The 27,206-nt window shown below is 44.1% G+C and overlaps 2 protein-coding genes across 2 annotated transcripts; one reads left to right on the top strand and one right to left on the bottom strand.

The window, feature by feature from the left end:
* Window positions 1-130: 130 nt before the first annotated feature.
* On the top strand, window positions 131-25,540 carry LOC128739228 (transcriptional regulator ATRX-like). Its single transcript, XM_053834683.1, has 9 exons — window positions 131-585; window positions 6,537-11,515; window positions 11,574-11,749; window positions 11,827-11,907; window positions 12,005-12,127; window positions 12,204-15,442; window positions 15,501-15,777; window positions 24,386-24,467; window positions 24,696-25,540. The coding sequence occupies exons 1-9, from the start codon at window positions 578-580 to the stop codon at window positions 24,722-24,724; spliced, it is 8,994 nt and encodes a 2,997-aa protein (XP_053690658.1). The 5' UTR covers window positions 131-577; the 3' UTR covers window positions 24,725-25,540.
* Window positions 25,357-27,188, bottom strand: LOC128739236 (zinc finger protein ZFP2-like). The gene is made up of 2 exons (XM_053834695.1): window positions 27,111-27,188; window positions 25,357-27,052 (listed from the first exon to the last, which is right to left on the bottom strand). Exons 1-2 carry the CDS (start codon window positions 27,135-27,137, stop codon window positions 25,601-25,603), a joined length of 1,479 nt encoding a protein of 492 aa, XP_053690670.1. The 5' UTR covers window positions 27,138-27,188; the 3' UTR covers window positions 25,357-25,600.
* Between the last annotated feature and the right edge of the window lie 18 nt (window positions 27,189-27,206).

Here is a 27,206-nt window from a genome sequence, read left to right on the forward strand (position 1 = left end):
ATCGCATTACTTTTGCTTTTGTCTTCGATGTACTGCCTTGTCAGAGTCGTCACTGACGGACGGAGCATAAAAAGAAGAAAAGTCTCCGCTCGACGACGACGGTAGTAGTAAAGCAAAAGCCAGCCAGTTTCGCTAGATTCTCCATCTTAAGTTTTCTTCGCGGTGTGTCGGGTGTCGCGATCGTGATGTGCAGAAAGTATTTTTGTGAAAACTAGTGCTTACTGTTACAATTCGGCGGTAATGTAAACGACGTTAGGTTAAAAACTACTTTTCATAGAAATATAGTGTTGGTTCGTAGCATTCGAAGTGGTTGATGTTAAAGTGCACCAGTTATCAAAGCGCTAAACTAGTCTGAAAAATTGTGTGGGCCCAAAAGCTAAGAAGGAAAACCAAGCGACAGTAGAAGTGGAAGAATAATTTTCCGTGCTGCAAGGGTTTGAGCTACCCTGGATTTATAGGTGGAGCTGCTTGTGATCCGGAATACGAATTAGTCAGCAGTTATAAAAAATCCAAACCATCTGCAGTTTCGACTAGTTTATGTGTCCAATGAAAAGCAGAGCTCGGTTCTGGATGACGAATGGAAATGTAAGAAAGCAAACTGTCCTTGCGTAGGCTAAATTGTACGTTCTAGTGTCGGAACTGTAAACATTAAAATATCGATTTTTCACTTAGCTACTGGAATTAATACACGTTTATAGGCTGATTCATTTTTAGTTGTTTGTTTTGAAGATAAGTAGACATGAATGAATGCATGTATGGTCAACCAAAATGCATCGAGTGAAAAAAACCTACTGGTTATAAAATATTAATTTTTCATTCAATATGCAGATGCCCGGGAGAGTGCTGAATAAAAAGGTTAAAAGAAGATAGCTTATGTGCACTTTCTGAGAATGTGTGCGGTTACGTACTAGTGAAATTGGCGACAAAAAAAAGAGTTATAGTTTTTATGTGTGCCTTTCTTCTTCACCTTTTCGTTGTAGCTTTACGGTACTGTTGCTGAACGCTTTTTTGTTTTCGCTTCTGTTGTTTTTGTCGTGCTTTTCTTTTTACCCGGTCTTGCGGATAACTAATATACATAATATATCACATAACTTGTTTTTTTTTAAGTTAGAGCCAAGCTGGCTTTATTTTTGAAAATAACTCTAATAATTAGATTGTTTTAGGTATGACCTGACCTTAGAAGAAAGTATCAGCAAATCAAGTCACTTAGTTTTTTAGAAATTTCACTGATACAACCCAAATCGTCAAATAATTTATTTTGAACGTTTTTTTTTTCAAATATCGATTCCCAGAATCAGTTTACTAGGTACAACCTCATAATTCTAAGTTATATTATCAACACTGAAGGTTCGTCAGAACTTGAGGTATTTGGAGGGGTTCCGTGGCAAGGTAACAGAGTTTGTTTAGCAAGCGAGTGGTCGTGGTTTCGCAGATCACAATTTAATTAACTTGAGTAGGTTTATTCTTATTCTGTTGGTTTATTCTTATTCTATAATTAGTTTATTCTTATTCTTTTGTTATGCTGAGTTCTACACTGATGAAGACTTGACATTTGATAGGTGATATACTGGCCAGCAACATTCCACATAATGACCTATTATAATAACTTGAAGAACAAGATCAGAATAAAGACTCGACACAGAAGCACGAATAGCCGCTATACTCAATAGAGATATTGCAGGAAATTAGAACAGAAAATAAACATCCAGATAATATCAAAATAGATCAATATATTTATCACTCATAGGTGGGTCGGGCCTAGCTGAACGTATTTTACAACAGGAACACTCTTTTCTAACTCTGTCACACGTACTCTACTTACTTAATTGACCTTAGTGGCAACGGTCCGTTACCGATCCTGCGCCGAACGAATTATGGTCCTCCAGTACCGTCGGTCCTGGGCTGCGGTTCTCCAATCCCCACGAACACCAGCTGAACGTGCATCGTCTTCGAGAGCACACACCCACCGGGTGCGGGGTCTACCTCGGAGTCTACGGTCTCTTTCTGGTTCTCTGCTGAAAATAGTTTTGGCTACTCTTTCGTCGGGCATTCTGGCCACGTGTCCAGCCTCCTGCCACATTGCATTACCTTCACTATATCAGCATATTTGTATATGGTACAGCTCGTGATTCATGCGTTTGCGCCACACTCCATTCTGCGTTTTGCCACCAAGTATAGATCGCAGAATTTTACGCTCAAAACCCCAATCACTCGTCGGTCAGCTTCCTTTAGCGTCCATGATTCGTGTCCGTAAAGGGCCACCGGGAGGATTAGTGTTCTGTAGAGCGCCAGTTTTGTGCGAATATGCAGACTACGGGACTTCAGTTGGCTATGTAATCCGTAGAAAGTCTGATTCGTGGCCTAAAAGCCTCTTCCACTGCTCTACGGTTGATTCCGATGATATCGACGTCATCCGCAAAACAAAGAAGCATGTGAGATTTCGTGATGATAGTTCCATTCCTTTCCACGTTTGCCCTTCGTAATGCGCCTTCCAAGGCAATGTTGAATAGCAGGTTAGAGAGTGCATCCCCTTGCTTTAGTCCATCCAACGTCACGAAAGCAACTGAGGTCTCACCCGCTATTCTAACGCATAATTTGGATCCGTCCAGCGTCGCACGAATCAGCGTAACTAGTTTCGTCGGAAAACCATGTTCTAGCATTATCTGCAACAGCTTATTTCGTTTAATTGAATCGTACGCCGCTTTAAAGTGCACAAACAGATGGTGTGTCTGCAAGTTGTACTCCTGGAACTTGTCTAGCAACTGACGCAGGGTAAACATCTGATCCGTCGTGGAGCGACCCTCACGAAAACCAGCTTGGTACTCGCCGACGAAGGACTTCGCTAACGGTCTCAGTCTGCAGAACAGGCTACGGGAAAGCACATTGTAGGTCAAATGGAGCAATGTAATTCCTCGATGGTTTTTACACTCCAGTCGATGTCCCTTTTTGAAAATTGGGCAAATGAGGCCATCCAGCCACTCCTCCGGCATTTGTTCTTCCTCCCAGATCCTGACAATGATCCGGTGAATTGCTTCGTACAGCCGCTCGCTCCCAGCTTTAGAAGTTCAGCCGGGATACCGTCCTTCCCAGCAGCCTTATCGTTTTTCAGCTCACTGATTGTCTTTTTAACCTCCTTCTGTGTTGGTGGCTCCACAGCTTGACCATCGCTTACAATTCCTATCCTGTCTTTGCTGATCTCTGCGTTTACCTCTCCATTCAACAGTGTCTGGAAGTGCTCCTTCCAACTGGCTGCTACCGCAGTTTTGTCGTTAAGCAGGTTGTCAGCACTGCCATTGCCCATTACAGGCATGGCAAAATTCCTGCATCTCACCGTTTTATAGAAACTCCGTGTGTCACTGCTGGCGTATCGCTCCTCTGCGCCGGCGAGCACGTGCTCCTCGTACTCGCGTTTCTTTAGACGATGGATTCTTATTTCTGCAGCTCTAGTCTCTCTGTACCTCTCTCTGTTTTGACGCGTTGCCGCAGTGAGCATGCGACTCCTGGCCTGGTTCTTTTCATCTGTCACTCTGGCATTCGGCATCAAACCAGCTGTTACGCTGTCTTCCACGCGTCGTGTCTACCACCTCTCTCGTAGCTGTTTCGACGGCACCATGGATGTTCCTCCACAGCCCATTTATATCTTCTCTTTCTATCTGTTGTTCTGCGATTCGTTGGCTAAGCTTCCTGGCGTACTCCACTGCTACGCCGTCTGCCGTTTACCGCTGGATGTTGAAACGCAGTGTCCTCTCAGTGCGAGCTTTCGCCGTGTTCGACAGCCTTGCACGTATCTTACTCGCTGCGAGATAGTAGTCAGAGTCGATATTTGGTCCCCGAAAAGACCGTACATCGATAACATACGTACTCTAGGAATGTCAAATTTCATCCGAGCCTCATTGACGAAAGTTTCGTTGCACGGGTGATGATATTTTTCATGGATATCCTGGAGCACTAGTTTGGTAAGTGGGTGCCGACGTGGTAATACAATTGGAAACTGTGTTTTCTCACCAGCGAAATCGCAAACGTCTATGCGACTGCGTATACGCATCACCCCGGCGTCATCGATAAAGGGATTAAGCTTGTGTAAGTAGCTGCTTTTCAGTAAATTGAGTTTACCTGCAGACAACGCCGCTAACTCATCCTAGTAGTGTTCGAATTGAGCACATTTGTACTGATAATTGCTGACTAGTAATAATTCTTCACTTGTTAGTGGTCCTCGAAGAAAATGCTCGTCTTTCACTTTACACAGCACTTCATGGCCGATTCTTCATACCGGCACGTGTTAGCTGTCCTACGCAAACAAAGTGGACGCCTTTCTCCACTTAACTGTAACTCTGATGCTAGGCTTTCTTCTAACAGGGTTAACGATGATCCACAATCGAGGAAAGCAAAGGTGCTGATACGAGCTCCTTTTTTATTAAGCGTAACTGAAATATACTGGAAAAGCACAGATTGGCTAATGCTTCTGTGCGTATTGCAAGTATGTTCGGTGGTGACTTGTTAAATAGTAAACTGCTTAACTTAATGCTCAACGGTACTACCAGATTTAATACCCCATTTACCATTTTTCATAGAAAAATTCACCATCTTGAAAATGACCTGTTTTGCGTCCCAGACAGACTGATAACGGACATTCTGAAGTACCCAGATTGACTCAAAATACGTCCAAATATCCAGCTAAGATCGTCTTAAATAGTCCTGCAATCTAATACCCCATTTTCCATACTTCAAGCAAAAAATTGAAAATGATTAATTTAGGGCACCGGTAGTGTTTTCTACGGATATTCCGGAGTGTCAGTCAGTTTAGGTGCACCTCGACGTCGTCGACATTGGCATAGAGCCGGGGTGACGTGTGCTGTTCGGAAAAGTTGCCCCCATGCAACTCGACATTGGGCCTCCAGTCGCCAATTTCCCCCCATTTGGCTTTCAACCAGGTCGAGCCATCTTGCTTATCGAATTCGTCAGATGTGCGATGGAAATCTCTCCAAGCAGTGTCTGTAACTCGTGATTTATACGCCTCCATCACTTTCCGCTTTCAGTTTGTACTCCGGAAAGGGGTTTTGTACATCATAATCCTCCTAGACTCTGTTTTCAGTCTGGTGTAGATTGCCTCTGGGCTCTGGGGTCTTGGCCATGACATCGAAGTGATCTGTGAAGCCTAGGAGTACCTCCTAGTACAGGAGTATCTATAAGCCTAGGAGAAGCTATTTTTACTATAGACCGAGTCTCTGGTTCTGATGCTCGCTCGCCAGGTTTCACCCTCAAGAACGATATTGAATCACAATCCGTCACTTTATCTCAACCCTTGTCGCGTCTCGAAGGGTCTCTGCTCTGATCAGTTGCGTCAGTTTGTCTCGAAAACCACGTTCGAGCATAATCCGCCACAGCTGGTCTCAATCGATTGTATCGTATGCTGCTTTGAAGTCAATAAAAATGCATCGAATGGTACAAATTTTTTGATCCGTAGTGGCGCGAGCCCCCTGAAGCCTTCCTGATAATTCCCTAATAAGTGTTATGTATTTGGTGATAGCCGGCGCAACTGGATCTGGGAGATTAAGTTGTGGGCGGCATTTACCAGCGTTATGCCGTAATAGTTGCAGCACTCGAGCCGATTACGCTTCTTATAAATGGGACAAACAACTCTTTCCATTCATTTCTCCGGCTCTGCCAAAAATATGCATGTCATAGGCAAAGCGAACGAAGTTACTGGAATTGTTGAAGATAGTGCCCCGACTATTGATATCCGCTCTGTTTATAACACCCTGCATAGCTCTTTGCGGTTGATAGTATCATAGGCAGTTTTAAAGTCGATAGAGAGATGGTGATTGAGGGCTGTATTTACGGCCTTTTTGGACGATCTGCCGTAACGTAAACATTTGTGTTTCGTTGTTGACCATCTTTTAACGAAACCGGCTTGATAACTTTCCACGAATCTATTCATGACTCGGTGAGAGTCGACGCAAGATGATTTGAAAAATTACTTTGCTAGCGGTAATAATTCTCACAGTCTAGTTTCTCGTTTTTCATATGGATCGGTCAGATAGCCCGATTATGCCACTCCTACGGTAGTTATTTTGTATCCAGAATTCCTACAATCTACCGGTGCAAACAAATTCTTAGCTTTGTCTGCGGGTGCCAACCTAATAAGCTCCGCTGCGGTATCATCCTGCCAGGCAGATCCTTTGCGGCTCGATTGGATCTGACGTCGTTGATGTCCGAAAAATGCCAGAAGTCGATCAAAATCTGGTCGATTGTATTTTTGTCCGATTTGATGATCTCCAGATCTTTTGTTATTTTGAACGAAATTTGAGCTCATTTGACGGAACACGGTATTGGGCCGTACGATAAAACTGAACCTTGTCATGGCGTAGGCCTTTTTAACTAAATAAAAAGAAAAAACTGTGGTCACGTTTAATTCTGAATGTGGGTATATGATAAAATACTTTTGTAAATTCAACTAAGTTTTTTTCCGAAATAGTATAGAATTAAAAGACAAAAATCATCTGATTTTAACCATTAATTTTTTTCGCCTAACGCAGGGCCGCGGCTGTCGAGGAGCCTGATCTGTTCAATGGCTTGGAGATCACCGAAATGGACGAGTTGAACATGGAGAACGGAGATGAATATGTTTTTATACCGTCGGACAACGAGAACGACGAAGAGAACGGCAATGGTGGCGATCACGATTCCTTGGCCAGCCATTCCGTGTTTGAGCGAGCGGCAGTATCTGCGGTGTCGCATTCACAGGTCGCAACTGTTCAGCAAACAGAGGGCGGTGTAGTGGCAATTACCGATCGAACTTCAACAGAAGCTGATGAGGAAAAGGCACTTCCCCGGATTGATTTAGCGACTTTACTGCAGAAAACTTTTGGCGACGACATTGATAGTGAAACGGAAGAAACTGCAAATGTTGACATGTCGGTGGCTGCGCAAGCGCCCAAAGATCAAGAAAATGAAAGGTTCATGGTTCGCTATGACCTATCGTTGGACACACAAGCATTGTTGAGTCTTGATCAAACAGAAATAATGGCTTCGCTGGGAGCGGATGCAGCCAGTTGCCAAACTGGTCATGATGTCGGTATTACTATCAAAGGAGAAATCGATATCGAAGAAGCGGTAATAAATTTTCCTGATGATGAAGAGGCTGGACTATCAAACTTGCCAGGCATGCATCTAGAAATTATTGATCACGATGACCATCACTTGGGTAGTGAAGTAATTACCCTTGACTCCGATGCCGCTGAGAGTGAAACGGATGAAGATTGCGTTTTAATGTCTCTAATAGAACAGTGTCCTATTACTGTTGAAGATGAAGGTCCGAATGAAGACAAAACGCCCGTAGAAAACGATCATGCCTATACATCGCAGACTTCCTTGACAGAGGCAATACCTCACGGCGCTGTAAAAATTAAAAAGGAATTAAACATCCAAACGCTGGTCGAAATATCCAAACAATTATTAGAAGAAGCCAGTTCACCTGTGGACGATATAAATGAAACACTAAGGAGTATCGCAACACTCGAAGAGCATGTGAATTCGCTTAAAGAGAAAATTTTATCACGTCGTGAAATTGATGCTCTCACACCAGGTGAGCCAGATAATGTGCCGGTGGAATTACCTTCCAATGATGCACAGCCATGCCCTGCTGGCCTAGAGTTAGCTCCTGTAGCTTCGCCCCTACCCGCAGATCAAGATATTTCCGATCATATACCGCAGCTCCCTATTGATGCTCCGCGTACTACAGTTTTGCAGCAAGAACTAACCGAAACAGACAATCTGTCGGTCGTACTCTCGGAGAATTGCTCAGAACGGTTAGAGTGTCACTCTCTATCCGATCTAGCCATGTCTGAGGTAAATGAAGCTGTACCTAGCACTAATCCGGCTACAAGTGACGGTGTTTTAAAAGAAATGTCAATTGATAGCGATGGCGATATTTCATCGTACGAGGATGTTATGACAAATGATTTATCGAAACTACTGTCCCCTCACCGTTCGGAGCCACTAGAAGCTGGAAATGGTTGCGATGTTGACATGCAGCATGATCCAGTGAATGAAACTGGTGACGTCGCTGAGTGCGGAGACCCTACTGCGGAAACAGAGGTGGAAGATGCTGTACCTGGAACTGATCGATCAGAGATGGAATGCGATTCGGATGCTAATAAAAATGAGAATAAAATTGAACAGTCTAACGAAGTAAACAAAGCAAAACATTTATGCATTACTAGTATAGATGATTTAATAGCCTATGGCGAAGTCTTTGCCAACGAGTGTGACAAATGGGGCAGCAAGATTAAAGAATACCGTAAGAATTTGAAACCTGCGTGTGAAACAGACGATGCTTCTTTAGAGCGGGAAGACTCTCCATCGGATGTTAATGAGTCTAATCGGTTGGAAGAATTTGTGGCTAAACTCACAAAGTGCATGCAACGTCTTTCTTCTACAGAACACCCCGCAAAAAGTACCCCACCAATCATAGAGAAAGTTAGTATTTCCGTTCAAACTGAGAGAAGAAAGCTTACCGCCGAAAAAGCTAAGGTACTGAATGAGAAATGCAAACAGCGATTGCTCAGCTCTTTGGCGGCTGTCGAAGCTGTATACAGTGATTCGTCAGTTGGTGAGGAATCATATGTTTCCAACGATGGTGCAGACTCCGGCGACTCTGCAGATGTTACTCGACCTGAACTTGATTCTGACGATGAAGCGTTCGAAAGGCGACAAAATCGACGAAAGAATAAACGTTTAGAGCGAGATAAACTGCGAAATTTGAAGCAAAGATCTGAACAAGAAAAAGTTAAGTCAGAAGAAAAAGATGATGTTTCTGATTCGGATGTATTTCCATCAAGAAGCCGCAACAACATCAATCGCTTAAAGGATACTGATTCACGAAGCGATGGCGAAAAAATGGATCAGGAAGATTCGTCAGAACCAGATCTATCGCAGTACTTAGTGCCGAAGTCTCCACTTTCGTCAGCAGTCGGAACAGTGGAAGAAAATATTTCCGTTAAAAATGAGCCATATTCAGAGAACGATTCCGAGCCGGTCTGTCGGAAGCGAATCATTCGTACTGACAGTGTCGATTATGGGAATGATGGAGTCGATGATGAAACCGGAAATGAATCTGTCACAAAAATGGACGACGAGGAAGATTTTGACCCGTCGGTTAAGCTTGAGTCATCGTTGAGCATAGTGGATTCCCAGAATGTTGTGCCCTCTCAGGAAAAATTGAATGAAGAAAATGAAGAGGCACACAGTAGCAGAGACGGGGAAGAGCAATCTGATAGTGAGCTGTTAGATGATGTGCTACCACCGGTCGATGATATTTTATTGGATGTAGATGATATACTGCCCGCTGCAGAAGGCGTTGTACAGGATTATCTGGTGGAGGAAGAGGTGCGCACAGAGCAGGATATTTTGGAACAGAAAAACGACACAAGTGTGGATTTAACAGACGAACCAAAGAAAATTGTCACAAAAAATGACACTGATACAGATCAAAAGAGTGAAAATCGTGGTAATGCGAAAAAAGAGAAGCAGCCGAATTTAGAGGACATGACCGAATCGGAACTTGAGGAATACTACGATAATCTACGGGAGAAGGAGATTGACAAGCTATGCAATTTAGACAATTTGGAAGTGGCTAGAAATGCGTATCCACAAAAACCGCAAGAAGTGAAAAAGAAACAAGTCGTGATTAAGAAAAAGAATCATGTCATTGAAGACATACTGAATGATGTGGAAATGCAGCACGAGTCGGATGATAGTGACAGCGACACTGAAGTACTCGAAACGGAAGAGTTGTTCCTGCAGAAGTGCAATGAAAATATGAAACATCAAATGTTAAATCAGCTTAGCAGCAGCGACAGCGGCAATAACTCCGGCAGTGATGACAGCATTGTGGAGGCGCTTCGACAAGATAGAGAAGGAGATTCGGATGATTCCGCTGGCTCGATTCTGATGGAGAAGTTTTTGAAGAGTTTAAATAAAGATCATCCGGCAAGTGATGAGGATGAGGAAGAAGAGAAAGCTGACGTAAGTGATCACGACGACAGCAATGAAGAGGATTCTGACAGAGAGAAGACAGCAGAAACAAAAAAGAGTGTAATCGTGAAAGAAAGTGAAAAGAATTTTATCGATGATAGCATGGAAAAAGGTGACAATGAGGAAGCTATGGAAAAGATGAAAGAACGGCTACAAAAATCGGTTCACATTAAAAGTGATACACAAATTGTTACTACGGATGAAAAATCTGCGAAAGAGAAGTCGGGAGAAAGTAAAGTTAGTGTAAGTAAAACTACCAACATTGATCCAATCGACAAGCAATTGTTTAGTAAGAAAATGTTTCGAGAAGTGGATGAAACGTTACAAAAGGATCGCGAGAGGGGTACACCGGGCAGAGAGAATGGTTCTGTCACCGATCGGTCGGAACGTATTGCCAGCGAGGACTCGGATGTTGAATTGCTAGACGTGTCGATGTTCCAACCGAAACGGAAACTGAAAGAAAAACCTTTGGAAGGCTTTGATTTTAGTGTTACCGCGAAACGTGGCGCTCAGATTAAACGAAAGGATGTGAAGGAAGACGATTGCATAAGTCTCAGCTCGGAAAGTGAACCCGAGGTAGAAGAAACGAAAGACGAAACGGAAGAGAAAGAGAATAAACAGCGAAAAATTCGAACTATGCTAACCCAAGATCAGTTGGCTGATGAAACCAAAACTGCTCAGAAAGATGAAGAAATACGCGTTTCAAGATTGAAGAAAAAGAACGACCATCTTAAAAAGTTTTTGACTACCTTTAAACCGGGTCAAGACGAAAGCGATTTGGTGCTGGATTATGATTCCAAAACCAGTTGTCCAATCTGCGTACATCCTGACATTGTTAAACTGCTCAAACCACATCAGCGCGAGGGAGTTCGATTTATGTACGATAACACGTACGGCAGCATAGATTACATCAACAAGCACCCTGGTTCTGGATGTATTCTTGCGCATTGCATGGGACTTGGTAAAACGTTACAGCTGATTACATTACTGCATACGGTGATGCGCTATCCTCAACTAAAAACCAGGCGTGTGTTGGTAATCTGCCCCAAAAGCACTGTAATGAATTGGAGCGATGAAATTCAACATTGGCTCGGTTCACTGAAAAGCGGTCCCCGTCTGAAGGTTTTCTACTTCCCCGACAACAGTGACGTGAACGATAAACTGAAAGTGCTCAGCGATTGGTACTCGTCCACGGCCAACCGGTGCGGTTGCATGCTAATCGGTTACGAAGCTTTCCGCGTTCTGGTAAACTACGAGAAGCGCAAGAGAACACCTTCGAACATTCTAGCAGCGAAGGCTGCTTTCGTAAAGAAAAAGGTCGACGAATACCTGCTGAATCCTGGTGCAGATTTGGTCATCTGCGACGAAGGGCATCAGATTAAAAATAAGAAATCAGCCATAAGCGGAGCTGTGTCACAAATTAAAACTCGCCGAAGGATCGTGCTAACTGGAACGCCTATTCAGAACAATTTGAAAGAGTGTAAGCATTATTCGAATCAAAAGTTCTTCGAATAAGAAATGATCATTTGTTGTTTTAGACTACTGCATGGTGAACTTCATCAAACCATCCTTCCTGGGAAGCGACAGGGAATTCAACAACCTTTATGCGAATCCAATCAAAAATGGGCAGCATAAAGACTCCGACAATCGTGCCATTAAAATCATGAAACAACGATCGTATGTACTGCACAACAAACTATCAAAATTCGTTCAGGTTTGTTCTCTGACTTGATTATCGACTGAACCAAACGCATTTGCTTAATTGATTTTTTGTCTCTGTCTATCCAACAGAGGCGAGAAGCCGGCGTGCTGAAGGAGTTCCTGCCAGAAAAGTTTGAGTATGTGTTGTTCGTTCCACTTACGCCCGTACAAGTAAGTCTTGCTTGATGCGACTTCATCCTGCGCTTTAATTGGTGCCATCTTAGCAAAGGGGAAATTATGTCCATTAATCACTGTTCAAATATTTTAGGAAAAAATGTACGAAGTGTTTCTGCAAATGAATGAATACACTACGCCTGCCGGTGAAAACATTGTCGAGGGTGCTAGGGGCAAAAAGTTCAAGCTGTTGGCCGATTACACTTCCCTTAGGAAGGTGAGTAAAACATTGGGGATCTTAACTGTTCAATGATGACAAGGTATTTTTTACTTGATGGTTTGTAATGATATAGATTTGGACCCACCCCAAAGTATTGGAAAAAGCATGGGAAACGGCTGTTCAGGAAAAAACTAAACGGGACGCCCGGTTTCGGTTGACATCCACACCGGATTCGGATGATGATCGACCCGACGATTACAACGACATTTCCTCCGGAGCTTTATCGGTCACAAACGATTGGTGGCGGAGACACTTGGAAGCCAATGATCTGGAATCTCTCTACCCAAGTGGCAAACTACGGGTTATGTTTGAGATATTGAAGCAAAGTCATGAAAGAGGAGAAAAGTGTTTGATATTCTCCGCTTTTGTTGCTGTGCTAAATGTGGTTGAACATTTTATGGCAAAGATACACAATCAGGAAAAGGATCCAGCGGCTGATGTGTACGGGTATAGTGCATTCAAAGGACCGTGGGAGCCCGGTATTGATTACTATCGATTAGATGGTAAAACTCAGAAAACTATCCGTCACAGAATGATCACTTCTTTCAACGATCCTTCTAACAAACGAACAAAGTGTTTCCTAATTTCGGCAAAAGCTGGAGGCCAAGGAATAAATCTCATTGGAGCTAACCGCGTCATTATTCTGGACACATCTTGGAATCCGTCTAACGATCAGCAGAATATTTTCCGAATATTCAGATTGGGACAGAAGAAGAAGTGTTACGTGTACCGGTTGTTGGCCATGGGGACAATGGAAGAGAAAGTGTATTCAAGGTCTGTCACGAAACAGGCTATGAGTTTCCGAGTGGTCGACGAGCAGCAAATCGATCGGCATTACAGCTTTTCAGAATTAGCCGAACTGTACAGTCTATCACGGGTAGCTGATCAAGTGCGGGAAACACCTATTCTTCCAGCCGATGATTTGTTAGCTTCGTTATTGCGCAATTTCCCGGCATGTGTGTTCAAATATCATGAACATGATTCACTGCTCGAGAATAAACCGGAACAAGATTTGAGCGAGGATGAGAAGAAAGAAGCATGGGCTGCTTACGAGCGTGAAATTCAAAACAACGAGAAACCATCCTATTTGGGCAATTTGGGAATGATGCCTGGTTTCATGGGAGCAGGATTTCCCGGACCACCAGGTTCCGGTATTGGACCTTATCCACCGATGAGTTATCCTGGCCTTTCGGGAACGTTAGCCGATATGTATCGAAGTGATTTTGGATATGGTTCTAGTATGAATAGGCTAATGTACCCATACACACAGCAACCGTTTTCCATGATGAACGATCCGAGTTATTCATCAATCATGGGCAAACAGACATTTCCCAATTTTAGCCTTCCTGGTTCATCGAGCAGCATTCCGGATTTCGCATATCCTTCCGCAATGAATGGACAGGGGCCTCCGGGAGCAACCAGCTACAATTCTACCGCCGCATTACAAACACTTTTGGATTTGTACGCTAAATCCATGTCCAGCGGAATGAGTTCCAGTACAGTAACGACTACTACAGCAACCCAAGGATCTCCTAGCACATCGGCATCGGCAGTAAGCGTTTCACCATACAATGCGCTTAGTTCATTAAAGCAATTCAACGGATTTCCCCCTCCGAATGCTCCAGGTGTTAGTCCTGGTTTATCACTTCCTTCACAGCAGCATCCTCCGCCGTCTGCTGCAGGCTTGTCAACTTCCGCTACATCAAGCAACGCCGCCCTTATCAATATGCTCAATGAACAGCCGATGCCAATGTCTTCGGCAGCTTCGTCGGGTCCGTTCTCTCATCTAAATTCTCCCTTACCCGCACCCTCCATTCCAATACCACCGCGAAGTACTCCCAGTACGACTGTTTCGTCAATGGCTACGCCCTTACCAGTATTAACCAACTCCACAGTGGTCAAAAATGTTGCTCCAAATATCAGCCCCGCACCGAATCCAACTGTTTCGCCACAGCAATCGGCGAAACCCACTGGACCATCGCCATCACCCATCACCAAACAAGCAACAATTGAAACCAACCAAGCAAAGCCAGTTCCACTAACCACAACTGTTGTAGCCAGCGACGACGACGATGTGGATGACGATGGTGTTCCTCGACCGCACATTATTGTTCGAGATCCATCATCGATAAACGCAACAGGGCAGGCTAAACCAACGGACAAAGACAAAGTAGTGAAGAAAATCAACATGGGCATTGTGTATCCAGAAGAGAAAAATCAGAAAGATCAATCCAAGAATATCATGTTGGGTGCAAAGAGTATAACAAATTTAACAAAGCCGACGATAGCTGTAAAAAATGTGGAAAGCATGAAGGCGATCGTTCCACCAGGATCCACACCCGGAAGTAACATCAAAACGGCGTCCCCGGTGCACGCCCTACCGCGCCCTGGATCGGCCAGCAGCAAGCCTATCCGTGCCTCGCCAGTACAACTAATGCATCAGAATCTCAGCAAACCACAACCTGCTGGTGCAAATCAAGCCATTATACCACGTACACCTCCGTCAGTATCGTCGCAGAGTATGACTCTGAAACAGCAATCTGCACCTCCCCGGCAGCAAGTACCGGTGATAACCAGTGCCAAATCGTTGCAAATGTCTACCATCAACTCTCACACGTCGCCCTCGCAGGGATCTTTCGGTTTGCAGCAAAGGTCGGCCCATATATCCCCAGCAACATCTAACGCTTCCACGATTCTACCTACAAGTATGTCTACAGCAGCTCTGCCGCGTGGGGCAATAGCCGCTCAACAGCTCCGGGAACTGCAACAGCGAATGAATCAAAACAACAGTAATTCAAATACCACGAATCTAGCATCCCAATCCAGCCACTTAGTTGTATCTAAAGCGAAGAAAACCGCTGCACAGATGATTGCTAACCGACAACGTTCATTGGCTGCCATGAAACAGCAACCACAGCAACAAGTACATCCCGTGGGACTTTTCGCCTCACCTGCCGCCAAGCTACAAGGTGTCAATCAGAAACAACAGAAATCCCCTATCAGTGCAGTTTCCGCCAGTTCTGCTCCAAGAATGACAAAAACAGTGTCTCCTCTGTCGGACAGCGTTAGTATTACTAAAATTACTAGCACTGGTCAGCGAATAGCAATGAACAATCCATCTATCAGTTCAATCAGCAATACCAACAGTAATTCACCTGGCATCAGTCCGGCCCTTTTAAGCAGCAGTATAGGAAGAAAGCAGGACTTGGTGATAACTAAGACAGTTCCTGGCGCTGCCACTGTACGGAAGGTAGTTTCCGGGCCTAACATGATAGTAAAGCCGCATATGGCACCTGCTGCAAAGCGAACCTTGTAAGTATAATGTTTTTCTACAATTACTAACCGACGGTTGATTATCGTAAATTCGCAGCCCGCCGGTTTCACCAGTGATGAGAAACACCGCAACAGCAACGACAACACAATCGCCCACAATGAATTCAACGCTGGCTGGAAATGCTAGCGGAGCAACTAGTCGAATTGTGTCGACCGCACCGAGTAGCAGCACCATCGGTAACAGCATAACAGTACGGAAGCGAAAGGCCCCAGAGCCCACGCTGATAGATAGTTTCAAGGCAAAAAACAACTCCATCACCATCAGTGAGGTTCGATCGATTTATCAACCACCGGTCGCCAAGAAACCTAATCAGGTAATATTGATTTGTGATTGACAGTGATGCTTATAGCGATTTTGTTTTTTAAACTGGGTTTGTTCCAACAGGAACAGTGAATAAAAACCACTTTCGAGAGAATATAGGTACAAACACTTTCGGGTTGTCGATGGATTGGTAATATCAGAGTTGAAACTATAAAAATGTCCAGTTCAACCGAGAGTGAAATTAAGTTAAACCTGAGTGAAAAACGAGCGAACCTAGGTTGGATCAAAACAAAAACAAAAACCCTTTTAGTATTTTCAGTCCTTTTAACCCTCTGTCCCATGGTAGTACAGGTGATCCTTTACACCCGATATTAAAATCACTCGATTAAATTGTTAAAGCATTCAAATATGCATATTTCTAACTCAGAACGTAGTAAACCATTGTTGTATAAGATTCATAGTTTTACTTTCCGAATGGCTTATTAATAACTTTTTCAAATGACCAAAAAGATAGTTACCCCACGGTTACTCTTAACTTCTGAATGAAAGCGCTATTAAAACCCCAAAGAGAAGGTTGAATGCAGCAATTCCTAAAAGTTATTTTCCGTCTCGGCGACCTCTTTGAGGTCCACGTTTTCGTCGGGTATTTTGGCCACGCGTTCAGCTTACTGCAGCCGGTCACGTTATAATACCTTGACCATGCCATACCATTTACCATACACATACTCTGCATACTCCTGGTTTTCCAGGCAGTACCTTTTCTTCCGAAAGATTCGGATTCGCGGTGTCTTCTGTCTTCTGACGTTCTGACCAGCGGCGCTGCACCCGTTTGCGAGGCCCCACAGCATTCTCCTTATCCAACATTCATCGTTACTTACTTACTTACTTAGGTGGCTTGCCGTCCTAAGACAAAGCCTGTTGAACAAAATTTCTCCATGTAACTCGGTTGAGGGCTACCGCTCTCCAATTCCTCGGACACCGAGTACTCTCCGCCAGATCTCGCTCCACCTGGTCTAACCATCTTGCTCGCTGCGCTCCTGGTCGTCTTGTTCCTACCGGATTTGAGGCGAACACCATCTTTGCAGGGCAGTTGTCCGGCATTCTTGCAACATGCCCTGCCCATCGCATCCGTCCAGCTTTAGCCACCTTCTGGATACTGGGTTCGCCATAGAGCTGTGCGAGTTCATGGTTCATCCTCCGCCTCCATACTCCGTTCTCCTGTAGGCCGCCGAAGATCGTTCTTAGCACTCGTCGTTCGAAAACTCCGAGCACTCGCAGATCCTCCTCGAGCATTGTCCATGTTTCATGCCCGTAGAGAACAACCGGTCTAATAAGCGTCTTGTACAGGGTGCACTTTGTACGGGGACTTAGTCTGCTCGACCGCAATTGCTTGTGGAGCCCATAGTAAGCACGACTTCCGCTGATAATACGCCTCCGAATCTCACGGCTGGTATCATTGTCCGCCGTTACCAGTGAGCCAAGGTAGACAAATTCATCGACTACCTCAAACTCATCGCCGTCGATCAATATACTACTGCCCAAGCGGTGTCGTTCGGCCTCGGTTCCGCTGGCCAGCATGTACTTTGTTTTAGACGTATTTACCTTTAACCCAATCTTTTCTGCTTCGCGCTTTAGTCTGGTGTACTGTTCAGCCACCGCCACAGATGTTCTGCCGATAATATCCATGTCATCGGCAAAGCAGACGAATTGACTAGATTTGTTGAATATCGTGCCCCGCGTGTTGATATCCGCTCGGTTCATAACACCTTGTAGCGCTATGTTGAACAGCAGGCATGAAAGACCATCACCTTGACGAAGCCCTCTGTGTGATTCGAATGAACTTGACAATCCACCCGAAATCCGAACACAGCACTGCGTACCATCCATCGTAGATTTAATCAGTTTGATGAGCTTCCTGGGGAAGCTGTTCTCGTCCATGATTTTCCATAGCTCTTTCCGGTCGATGGTATCATATGCGGCTTTGAAGTCAACGAATAAATGATGCGTGGGAACTCTGTATTCACGGCCCTTTTGGAGGATTTGCCGCAGTGTAAATATTTGATCCGTTGTAGACCGACCTTCGACGAAGCCGGCTTGATAAGTTCCCACAAATCTATTCGCCATTGGTGATAGACGGCGGAAAATGATTTGGGACAGCACTTTATAAGCGGCATTGAGAACGGTGATCGCTCGATAGTTCTCACAGTCCAACTTGTCGCCCTTTTTGTAGATCGGGCAGATAACCCCATCTTTCCACTCCTCCGGTAGCTGTTCCGTATCCCAAATTCTAACAATTAGCCGGTGTAGACAAACGGCCAGCTTTTCTGGTCCCATTTTAATAAGCTCCGCTCCGATGCCATCTTTTCCAGCTGACTTGTTGTTCTTTAACTGCATGATGGCCTCCTTAACTTCGCCTATCGTTGGGGCTGGCACCTCTTCCCCGTTTGCTGCACCGTCGAAATCGCTTTCCCCGCCGCCATGGTTTTCCGCCTGGGCGCCATTCAGGTGTTCGTCGAAGTGCTGCTTCCACCTATCCGTCACCTCACGATCGTCCGTCAGAATACTGCCAGTCTTATCCCGACACATTTCGGCTCGCGGCACAAAGCCTTTGCGGGATCCGTTCAGTTTCTGGTAGAACTTCCGCGTTTCCTGAGAACGATGCAGCCGCTCCAACTCCGCATATTCCTGCTCTTCCAGGTTGCGCTTTTTCTCCCGAAAGATTTGGTTTCGCTGCATCTTCTTCTGTTTGTGTCTTTCCACGTTCTGACGTGTGGCACTGCGCATCTTGGCCGCCCGCGCAGCGTTCTCCTCATCCATCACCCTCCTACATTCATCGTCAAACCAATCGTTCCGCTGATTCCGGGCCACATGCCCGATGGAGCTCTCCGCTACACTGCTGATGGCTGTTTTGATAGTGTTCCAACAGTCCTCGAGAGGGGCTTCGTCCAGCTCGTCCTCTTCCGGCAATGCAGCTTCGAGTGAATGCGCGTAGTTTGCGGCGACGTCTGGCTGCTTCAGCCGCGCGAGATCTAACCGAGGCTGGCGTCGGTACCGAATGTTGTTCACAACGGAGAGTCTTGGGCGCATCTTAACCATCACTAGGTAGTGGTCCGAGTCAACGTTAGCGCTTCGATAGGATCTGACGTCGATAATGTCTGAGAAGTGCCGACTGTCGATCAAAACGTGGTCGATCTGTGATTCTGTCTGATTTGGTGACCTCCAGGTGTACTTATGGTGGATTCTGTGCTGGAAAAAGGTACTACGTACGGCCATATTCTTGGAGGCGGCAAAGTCGATAAGTCTTAGGCCCATTTCATTGGTTCGCTGGTGTGCACTGAACCTTCCAATCACCGGTTTGTATTCCTCCTCCTGGCCGACCTGAGCATTGAAATCCCCGATGACGATCTTGATATCATGTTTTGGGCAGCGGTCGTATTCACTCTCCAACTGCGCGTAGAATTCATCCTTGTCGTCATCGGTACTTCTGAGGTGAGGGCTGTGCACGTTGATGATGCTTATGTTGAAGAATCGGCCCTTGATTCTCAACCTGCACATTCGAGGATTGATTGGCCACCACCCAATCACCCGTTTCCGCATCTCGCCCATCACTATGAAAGCTGTACCCAGCTCGTGTGTGTTGCCGCAGCTCTGGTAGATGGTATGTCCATCTCTGAACGTACGTACCGTTGAGCTCTTCCAGCACACCTCCTGCAGCGCTACGACGTCGAACTTGCGGCTCTTCAATACGTCGGAGAGCACTCGAGTGCTCCCTTGGAAGTTGAGAGATCGGCAGTTCCACGTCCCGAGTTTCCAATCCATAGTCCTTTTTCGTCGCGTGGGTCTATTCCGATTGTTCCAGTAAGAATATATTTGTTCTTCGTTCCATGCTTTAATATTTTTCGTGGTGACGGCTTGCAAAGCCTGCTACACCAACCCCCTGTTTCGCCGGAGGGCCAACGAAGCTCGAAAGAGCCCTCCTTTCCTGTCAGCATACGACCTTGGCTTCCACCGGGGTTGGTTACCCGATCTCCACCAAAGTTGCTCGTATCCCGGCTGGTACCACGAGGCGGTAGGAATAGGAGTTGCTGAATAAGAGGCTATGAACCACTGTAGGGTCTATTTTATGCCTACACGTGCACAAGGCACCGACGGTACGCATTATTCAGCCGTTTACCAGCCAATTCATCGTTATAGTAGCTGTTTCACTGATTTCATTTCACGTGTCCGATGATGTTCTCTGCCACACTGTTGATCTACTTTGATGGTATTTCAACAATCCTCGCGGGCGTATCTTCGAGTAAATACGTGTAATTATTGGTAACGTCAGGCTGCTTCAACCGTGCGAGATTTAACCCGAATATATACCATGGAACTCTACTTGTAGGTTTACTTGTGTAAGGGTTCTCCTCCTGGCCGACCTGTGCGTTGAAGTCCCCGGTGACAACCTTAATGTCATGTTTCGTCAGGCGGTTGTATTCCCTTTCCCAAAAAAGCAAATCCTTGGCGTACGAAGCGCAATTAAAGAGCTAGATTAAAAAAACTGTTTTTAAGGATGTTTTTAAGAGTTCGGCTCTATAACTTGCTTCATGTTAGAGATGGAAAGCTTCTTAAAATTAGTTTACCTACAAAATTCCTGCAGATAGCAATCATTTCTGATTTAAATTTGAAAAAATAGTTTTAGTATCTGCTTAAAAACCCCCTAATGTCCAAAAAATTTCCACCACTAGAGAGTCCTTTTTGAATGGAGAAACTTTTCTGAAACATCTATTACCTAGGACTTGAAGTTTCGATGCTATTACTTATGTCTCACTTTTTTTTTGAATCCGTCCCACTGTACGGCGGTCCGACGGAACAAAAAGATAGCAAGAATTTCACTATCGACAGTTACCCGCCCCAGGACACGTTATCATGTCGTTGGTTAAGCTGCGTCGCCATGAGCCTCCGGGTCTGCATCTTTTTCGTTGTTCTTGTAGTTTCCAGTCGAGTGCTTTTCTGCAGATCTCGTTCGCTCCTCTCCTCAAAGTGTCCACCGATCCACCTCCATCTACGTTCTCCGATTTTTTGTTGTTGTCGGCCTTTGATAACGTTGACGATGTAGTTGGTCGTTGGATATCAAGTTGTTTGGCCATCGGGTACTAATATATTGCAAACAGCGATTGATAAATATCTGCAGTGTTTGCGTTGTCTACGGATTTTACGCCTGCAACTGAAAATTCGGTTTTTGGATAGTGATCCAAAATATTGAATAACCTCCACTTACTCAACCTGTTGTCTATTGTGAAATTGATGGGATTGTCAGTGTTGATTATCATAGATTTAGTCTTTGCTACGTTGATTGTGAGACTTGCTCATGAGAATTTGTTGGAAGTCATCTAACTTGCTCTGCGCAACGATTCGGCATTGTGCGAACAAGACAGTGTCATCAGCTAGCAGCTAGCAGGCAACTCTCGATTTGGTCTACTGTCAATAGCTCCGATTACTGTCTTACCTGACTTACAGTGAATATATGTTATTGCAATAAAACGTAATCTACGAATTATTCGTTTATAACGTATATCCGGCTAAAATCGATAACAAACGATTTTTTGTAAGTTGTGCTTTTGTTATTGCATGTAATTTGTAAAAAGTTCAGTTTTACAACAAAATTATTGCGTACTTCTAGCACTTGAAATATTACGTTTAAGTACGTTATTTTCAGTGATCGATTCGGTTAATTGAATACAAGGGCGATATTTTTCGACACCTTTCGAACCAACACGTTCTCGCGAACACAACGTATATTAGCGCAGTGAATCAGGTAAAACAGTAGTATCTCATCCGATGAGAAACAGCAGCGATGATAATATGCAGCCCTGGAGTCTCACCCTTATAGGGTCAGACAAAGCGCCATTGTTCAATACATTGCACTGGAACGCCACCTACTGAGCTTCGATTAGATGGACTAGCTTATCTAAAACTAAAGCATAGGCCCGATATTTTGTCGTGATTGAGTCTGTCAAATGCTTTTTCAAAGTCAACGAACACCAATAGAAGAGTCGTGGAATTCGTTGATCTGCTCCAATATGATGCGGAGCTTTGTAACATGGTCTACACAGACTCGCCCAGTTTGCTTCGAGATACGATGGTGGCCTAAAAAGTAAGTCGTCGTAAATTCGGATCTCGATTGGGCGGTGCTTCTGGAATCATTAGTATCGTTGTACTAACCCCATAATTGTCATGTGCTCTAATAACCAGCTGCGAAATCTGCGTCGATAAAGAAGGGTCAAGTCTTAAAGACGCTTATATCCAACAGCTTACTTTTACATGATTGGCCAGTACGGAATCCAATTTGCATCCGCGTCAGAGTACTTTAAGAGTAATATAGAGCAACGTTATGTCACGCCAGTTATCGCTTTCAATTAAGTATCCGTTTTCAGACACCTTGACAAAAATACCTTGTCCGCCGGCAAAGTTATGGTTTCCTACATAAGGCTGACTAGCTGACGCATCATCTGGGCTGACAAAGATGGATCAGCTTTGAGCATCTCGGCTAAAATACAGTATATTGACTAGCGCTCTGTTCAACTTGATACATTGAAGGCGCCCAAGTGGGTTTGAATATTTCCCTACGAAACTTTCTCAGCAACAGTGTTTAGCAGGTTGTTGAAACTCTTTCCTGTCGGTCGGGCAGCATCTGTTGACGCACAACATTGGATTACTGTCAGGTGCTCTAAATCTGACTACAATTATTCTTTCGTTTATCGGTCCCCGCTTCATCAGGGCCGCATGTATCCTAGGCTCAGCAGGAATCCAAATCCTTATTCTCAAGTAGTATTTTCACTTCGTATGTCAGAGTAGAGCATGTCTTGTGTTCGCCAGTATCTGGCCAACGGACCTTGTCAGCCCCCGGATTTCAAGGTTCATTGGCTCAGATAGTCCAGATCGATTTAATCTTTAATTTTCCATAACCTGTTTAATTTTCGGACACAGTAGATTGTCTAAGGTCCCTATTTTGCCGATGGGGCTTATCTTAAACGCAGTGGGCAGGTGCCCATGTCTGTGTACCACAACCTAGGCGTACCCCAGCCGTGAATGTAGGGATAGCAGTTAATCGACAGAAATGGTAGATTTGCTACCATTTCACTATTTCACTATTTGTCTGCCATTTCAGACCGTCCAGCTGTACAATACCCCCGTTATTTCGAAGCACGATTTTGATCCATCTAGTGTCATTCTAAATAGCTTCATCAGTTCCATTGGAAAACCATATTTACGGATTATCTTCCACATTTAATTGCGTTTAATCCCTCTGTGATTCTATAGTTAGCGACATCAGCCGGTTAGTTCTCGATGTAGTCACATCGGATTGATTCCCAATTAGGTCCAGAATTTTTTTTTCTTAATTAGCCTAGTTCAGGTGAAACCAGCATAATATCGAAATTCCTCTAATTGTCATGTTAAGGTAATGAAAACCGTAATAGGCTCTCAACCTAAGCCGCTTGAAATTGTTGTCATTTTGCTTAACTGAATTGTACGCCGCCTTGAAATCTATAGAGAATAGAGAATCTGCAGGATGAACTCCAGCCAACCACGTAGCCAGAAGGGGGGGGGGGGCTTTTGACTGTTTTATATGCATATTTTTTCGTTTAGACCTACAATACATTAAATGTATTGTACTGTATTATATTTATAAGCAGTAAGATATGCACATAATGTATTAGGAACCAAGATATGGCTCCTGGCCCCCACCTCTGGCTACGTGGCTGACTCCAGCAATTGGTCAAGGATCTGCGAAGAGTAAATATTTGAGTCGCCATGCTACTTTCAAGGTGGGCAGCTCTTGGCATTCCTGTACCTCTGTGTTCTGAGACGTAGACGCGCTCAGCATGCGACTCCGAGCATACAGAGACTGCTTCTCGCAACGACTATAAACGTTCGTTTTCTGTTCAACCGTTTGCTCTCCCTCCGAATGATGCCTGAATACCGTTTTCTCCTATAGCCACTCATCTTGCGCAGAGGGAGCACAACTACAAGCAGAGCTAATCTTTTCTTCGCTCTTTATTTTCTCCGTATCCCTAAGAGAATATGGGACAGGCAATTATATGGACTGAAACAATCTGCTCCGTGACCTTGAGAGCAGATATTCGGTAGTGCTCTGGCAGAAAAAGAAAAATGAAACAAAACTGACGCTCACTCGGGGACAGAGCAAAACAGAAAAGCACTGCAAAAGCAACATCTCGTCACTTGTCGGAGAAACTAACATCCGATGGCGAGAGAGCAATTCGATTCGTCTTCTGCGCTTTGCCATCAGTAAAACACCGAGAATTGAGAAAAATTTCAGAGCACGGCAGCAGCCACCTGCACCTCCTGGTTTGGTTCTTCAAATTGGTCGCGCTATGGCACTCGACATTGGAGCAGCCGTTACGCTGCCTTCAACGTTGCGTACCCCTTCTCCCTCCTATGCAGGCGTTTCAATGGTACCAGGAATATTCTTCCACAGCCAATCCACATCTTCTACCACTTAGCCTTCTGGCGCAGGCTTCCGACCAAAACCGGATAGCACCAAGACTTTGCTTTACTTAAACGATTGTGCCGAAATTATTTTAATCTATTACAAGACATGCAAGTTGAGCACTAAATTAATAACGTTGATTGTTTTCTTCTTCTTTTTAACTCTACAGGGGCCACCAGTACAGGCACAGAAACGATTAGGGAGCGGTATAACGATCACACCCAGAAAGCCAAGCAACCAACAGCCACAGCGTAAGAATTTTATAGATAATCACTGCTTCTAGCAAGAGCTTACATCCTAGCGAGCAAATACGGAGCAATGGAAGATTATATTATTTTTAACACATTTGGATTTATACGAGAAAGTTAATACAAAAGTGACTAAAAACATGTTCTACCATTACTCCAAATTTTGCTCCCGAATTTTCCGTGAGATTTTTCGTGCAGTTACTAACCTTTCACTTTGCCTACTTTTTGCAGAGAACGTCGAAGTAGTGGAAATCGAATGAACCCTAGCATCATCATCCAGCAAGCTGATTGCAGAGTAGTCCAGAGAATCCTACCGGAACACAACGACTTGCTGCGGTGTGTTACCATTATAGTACACTTTCCTGTTAGATTATAGAGGCAATAATGGGGTGAACGGGGTCCCGCCCTGCCGGAAATCCAGTGGAAGACGAGTTTTATTACAACATATTTTAAGAAGCAACCTTGATACAGGAAACCAAAACTAATTTAAAAATAACTGTACAATAACTCGCTTGAAGACAAGATTTCTCCTGGTAATCATCTACAGATTAATGCTAGCGGAAAAATTAATATGCTTTTTAGAGCATTTAAAACAGGAATCGTCGCACAATGACAACTGCAAAATTTAGTTTTGCCATAGTTTTTTTTAAACAAAAATAAAAAATATTCAATTCGTAGCATGTTTTGTCAGCCGAATAGGTTCTTTTAGAAACCAGTTCAATAATGACAGAACAGTCAGTATATTGTGTACATAATCTTCTTGTCTTAACAATAGACAACCACTATTTATTTCGTTTTAAATTATTTTGTGACAGAAAATCAATCAATGTGGAAGCTAACGTAGAAGAAAATCAATTCATATAAATGTGAATGTGAATGTAGAGATGCAACGATTGATGTTTCTTTTCATCATACCTAATAATTAAGATATAGAAAGTGTAAATAGTGAAACGTACACTAAAGAGGTAATCATTTACTTTTAAAATGGCAATATATTATGTACATTTGTTAATAGCATTTGTGATTCCACAGAAGGTACTGATAATAAACATGATTCAACTTGTGATACATGACAAGTCAACTATATATTTCGCTTTCGGTTTTGAAGAGTTTACACCTACAATTTTTTTTACAGGTTACCGCTTTTGGTAATTCGCTTCATGTTGTTTCTCGTGTTTCAGCATGTTACTCCGTTTCGTAAATTCTTGACAGCAAAAGCGACACGCATACGGCTTGATGCCACTGTGTGTGCGCAAATGTTGCTTGTGGCCTGAAGCGTGGGCAAACTGCTTGGAACAGTACTTGCATGTGTATGGTTTCTCTCCAGTATGTACCCTTGCGTGTACCTCCAAGTAGTTAGGAGTCTTGAAGCGCACTCGGCAAATCGGGCACTCGAACCTAGCCCGTTGTTCCGACGGGATACTGTGCAGTTTCATGTGTGTTTGCAGATTGCCTTTACTGCTGAAATGTTTCTGGCATATGGAACACTCAAATCGTTCGCTTCGTTCGTGATCTTTTTCGTGGTTCTTTAAAGAGCTTCGCTGCATGAATGTTTTCCCGCAACGCGTACACTGGTATGGTCCAATTACATCCTGCTTCACACCGCTGTGATATTTTCGTTCGTGGAAACGAAGCATGATTTGTTTAACAAATGTTTTGTTACATTGCTGGCATCGGTACATCTGGTTTATCGTGTTACCGTATTTATGTCTGTCAAATGCCTCCTTACTAGAGTAACTGCTGAAACAAATTCCACATTCGAATGATTTGAGCCCAGTCGTCAATCGATCTGGCTCATGAACCTGTTTCGAATGTCGCAGCAGTTGGTCCTTCGAATTAAATTTTTGACGACAGCCGCAACATTGATTTGAACTAAGCTTTCGAATGGTTCGGGTTTGCCGGTCGAGAAATCTGTCACGAAAATGCTTGCCCAAGGATGTTTTATTGGAGTAACGCTTGAAACATATTTCACATTCGAATGGTTTAGTTTCGTCGCTAACCACTCTACTGGCTGCATGTTCCACCAATGAGTGCTTCTTCAACTGGTCCAAACTCTCGAAATCCTGCCGACATCCACAACAACGGTGTTCTACCGGATTTATCTGCTCAGGCAATCGAACCCCCTCTGCCGACGTCGCCATCCGTTTATGACGATTCAGCGACGACTTGTTAAAGTATCTTTTAAAGCACATATTACATTGAAACGGTTTCTTGGGATCGTCATCCGTTTTCTCTGGTTCATGAACTAGCTTTATGTGTTCCGTCAATGCATCAACAGTCTCAAAATCTGTTCTGCAGGCGCAACATGTTGTCGACACTACAGAAGTTTGCAGATTGTTAGTTTGCCTTTCTTCGCACGGTTCTTCTGGAGTTTCGCCTTCTGTATCGTTGCTGGCACTATCAAAACCTTCTAAATCATCTGCGTCTCTGAATTCATCAGTGTTTTCTTCAACATTTTGCTTTGCGGTTACAATTTGACGTAATTTTTTATCAGAATCTCGGCATTGCATAATTATACAGAACGCAATGTACAATCCTTCCACGCACCGTTCGCAGCAATTTTTGGATAGAAAATCCGGTTGGTCAATCTAAAAACGCATTCGAAGTTAGCCAAGTTAGCTTATAATATTAACAAAACAAAAATACCTCAACACCAGCACAGGCAGTTATCATCTTTTCTATCGAAACGTTTTCGATTTCATAACTGATAGGAATCAGATCTCCGCTCGAGTCGCGAATACA

The sequence above is a fragment of the Sabethes cyaneus genome, chromosome 3, assembly GCF_943734655.1.
Source record: "Sabethes cyaneus chromosome 3, idSabCyanKW18_F2, whole genome shotgun sequence".
Lineage (NCBI taxonomy): Eukaryota > Metazoa > Arthropoda > Insecta > Diptera > Culicidae > Sabethes > Sabethes cyaneus.

What these genes read in the sequence shown, in the direction of transcription:
- LOC128739236 (XM_053834695.1), bottom strand. Translation starts at nt 27,137, where the DNA reads ATGATAACTGCCTGTGCTGGTGTTGAG. An exon ending in CTGCCTGTGCTGGTGTTGAG is followed by an intron (nt 27,053 to 27,110) that starts GTATTTTTGTTT and finishes ATGCGTTTTTAG; the next exon opens with ATTGACCAACCGGATTTTCT.
- LOC128739228 (XM_053834683.1), top strand. An exon ending in ATTACACTTCCCTTAGGAAG is followed by an intron (nt 12,128 to 12,203) that starts GTGAGTAAAACA and finishes GTAATGATATAG; the next exon opens with ATTTGGACCCACCCCAAAGT. An exon ending in AAGCAACCAACAGCCACAGC is followed by an intron (nt 24,468 to 24,695) that starts GTAAGAATTTTA and finishes TACTTTTTGCAG; the next exon opens with AGAACGTCGAAGTAGTGGAA.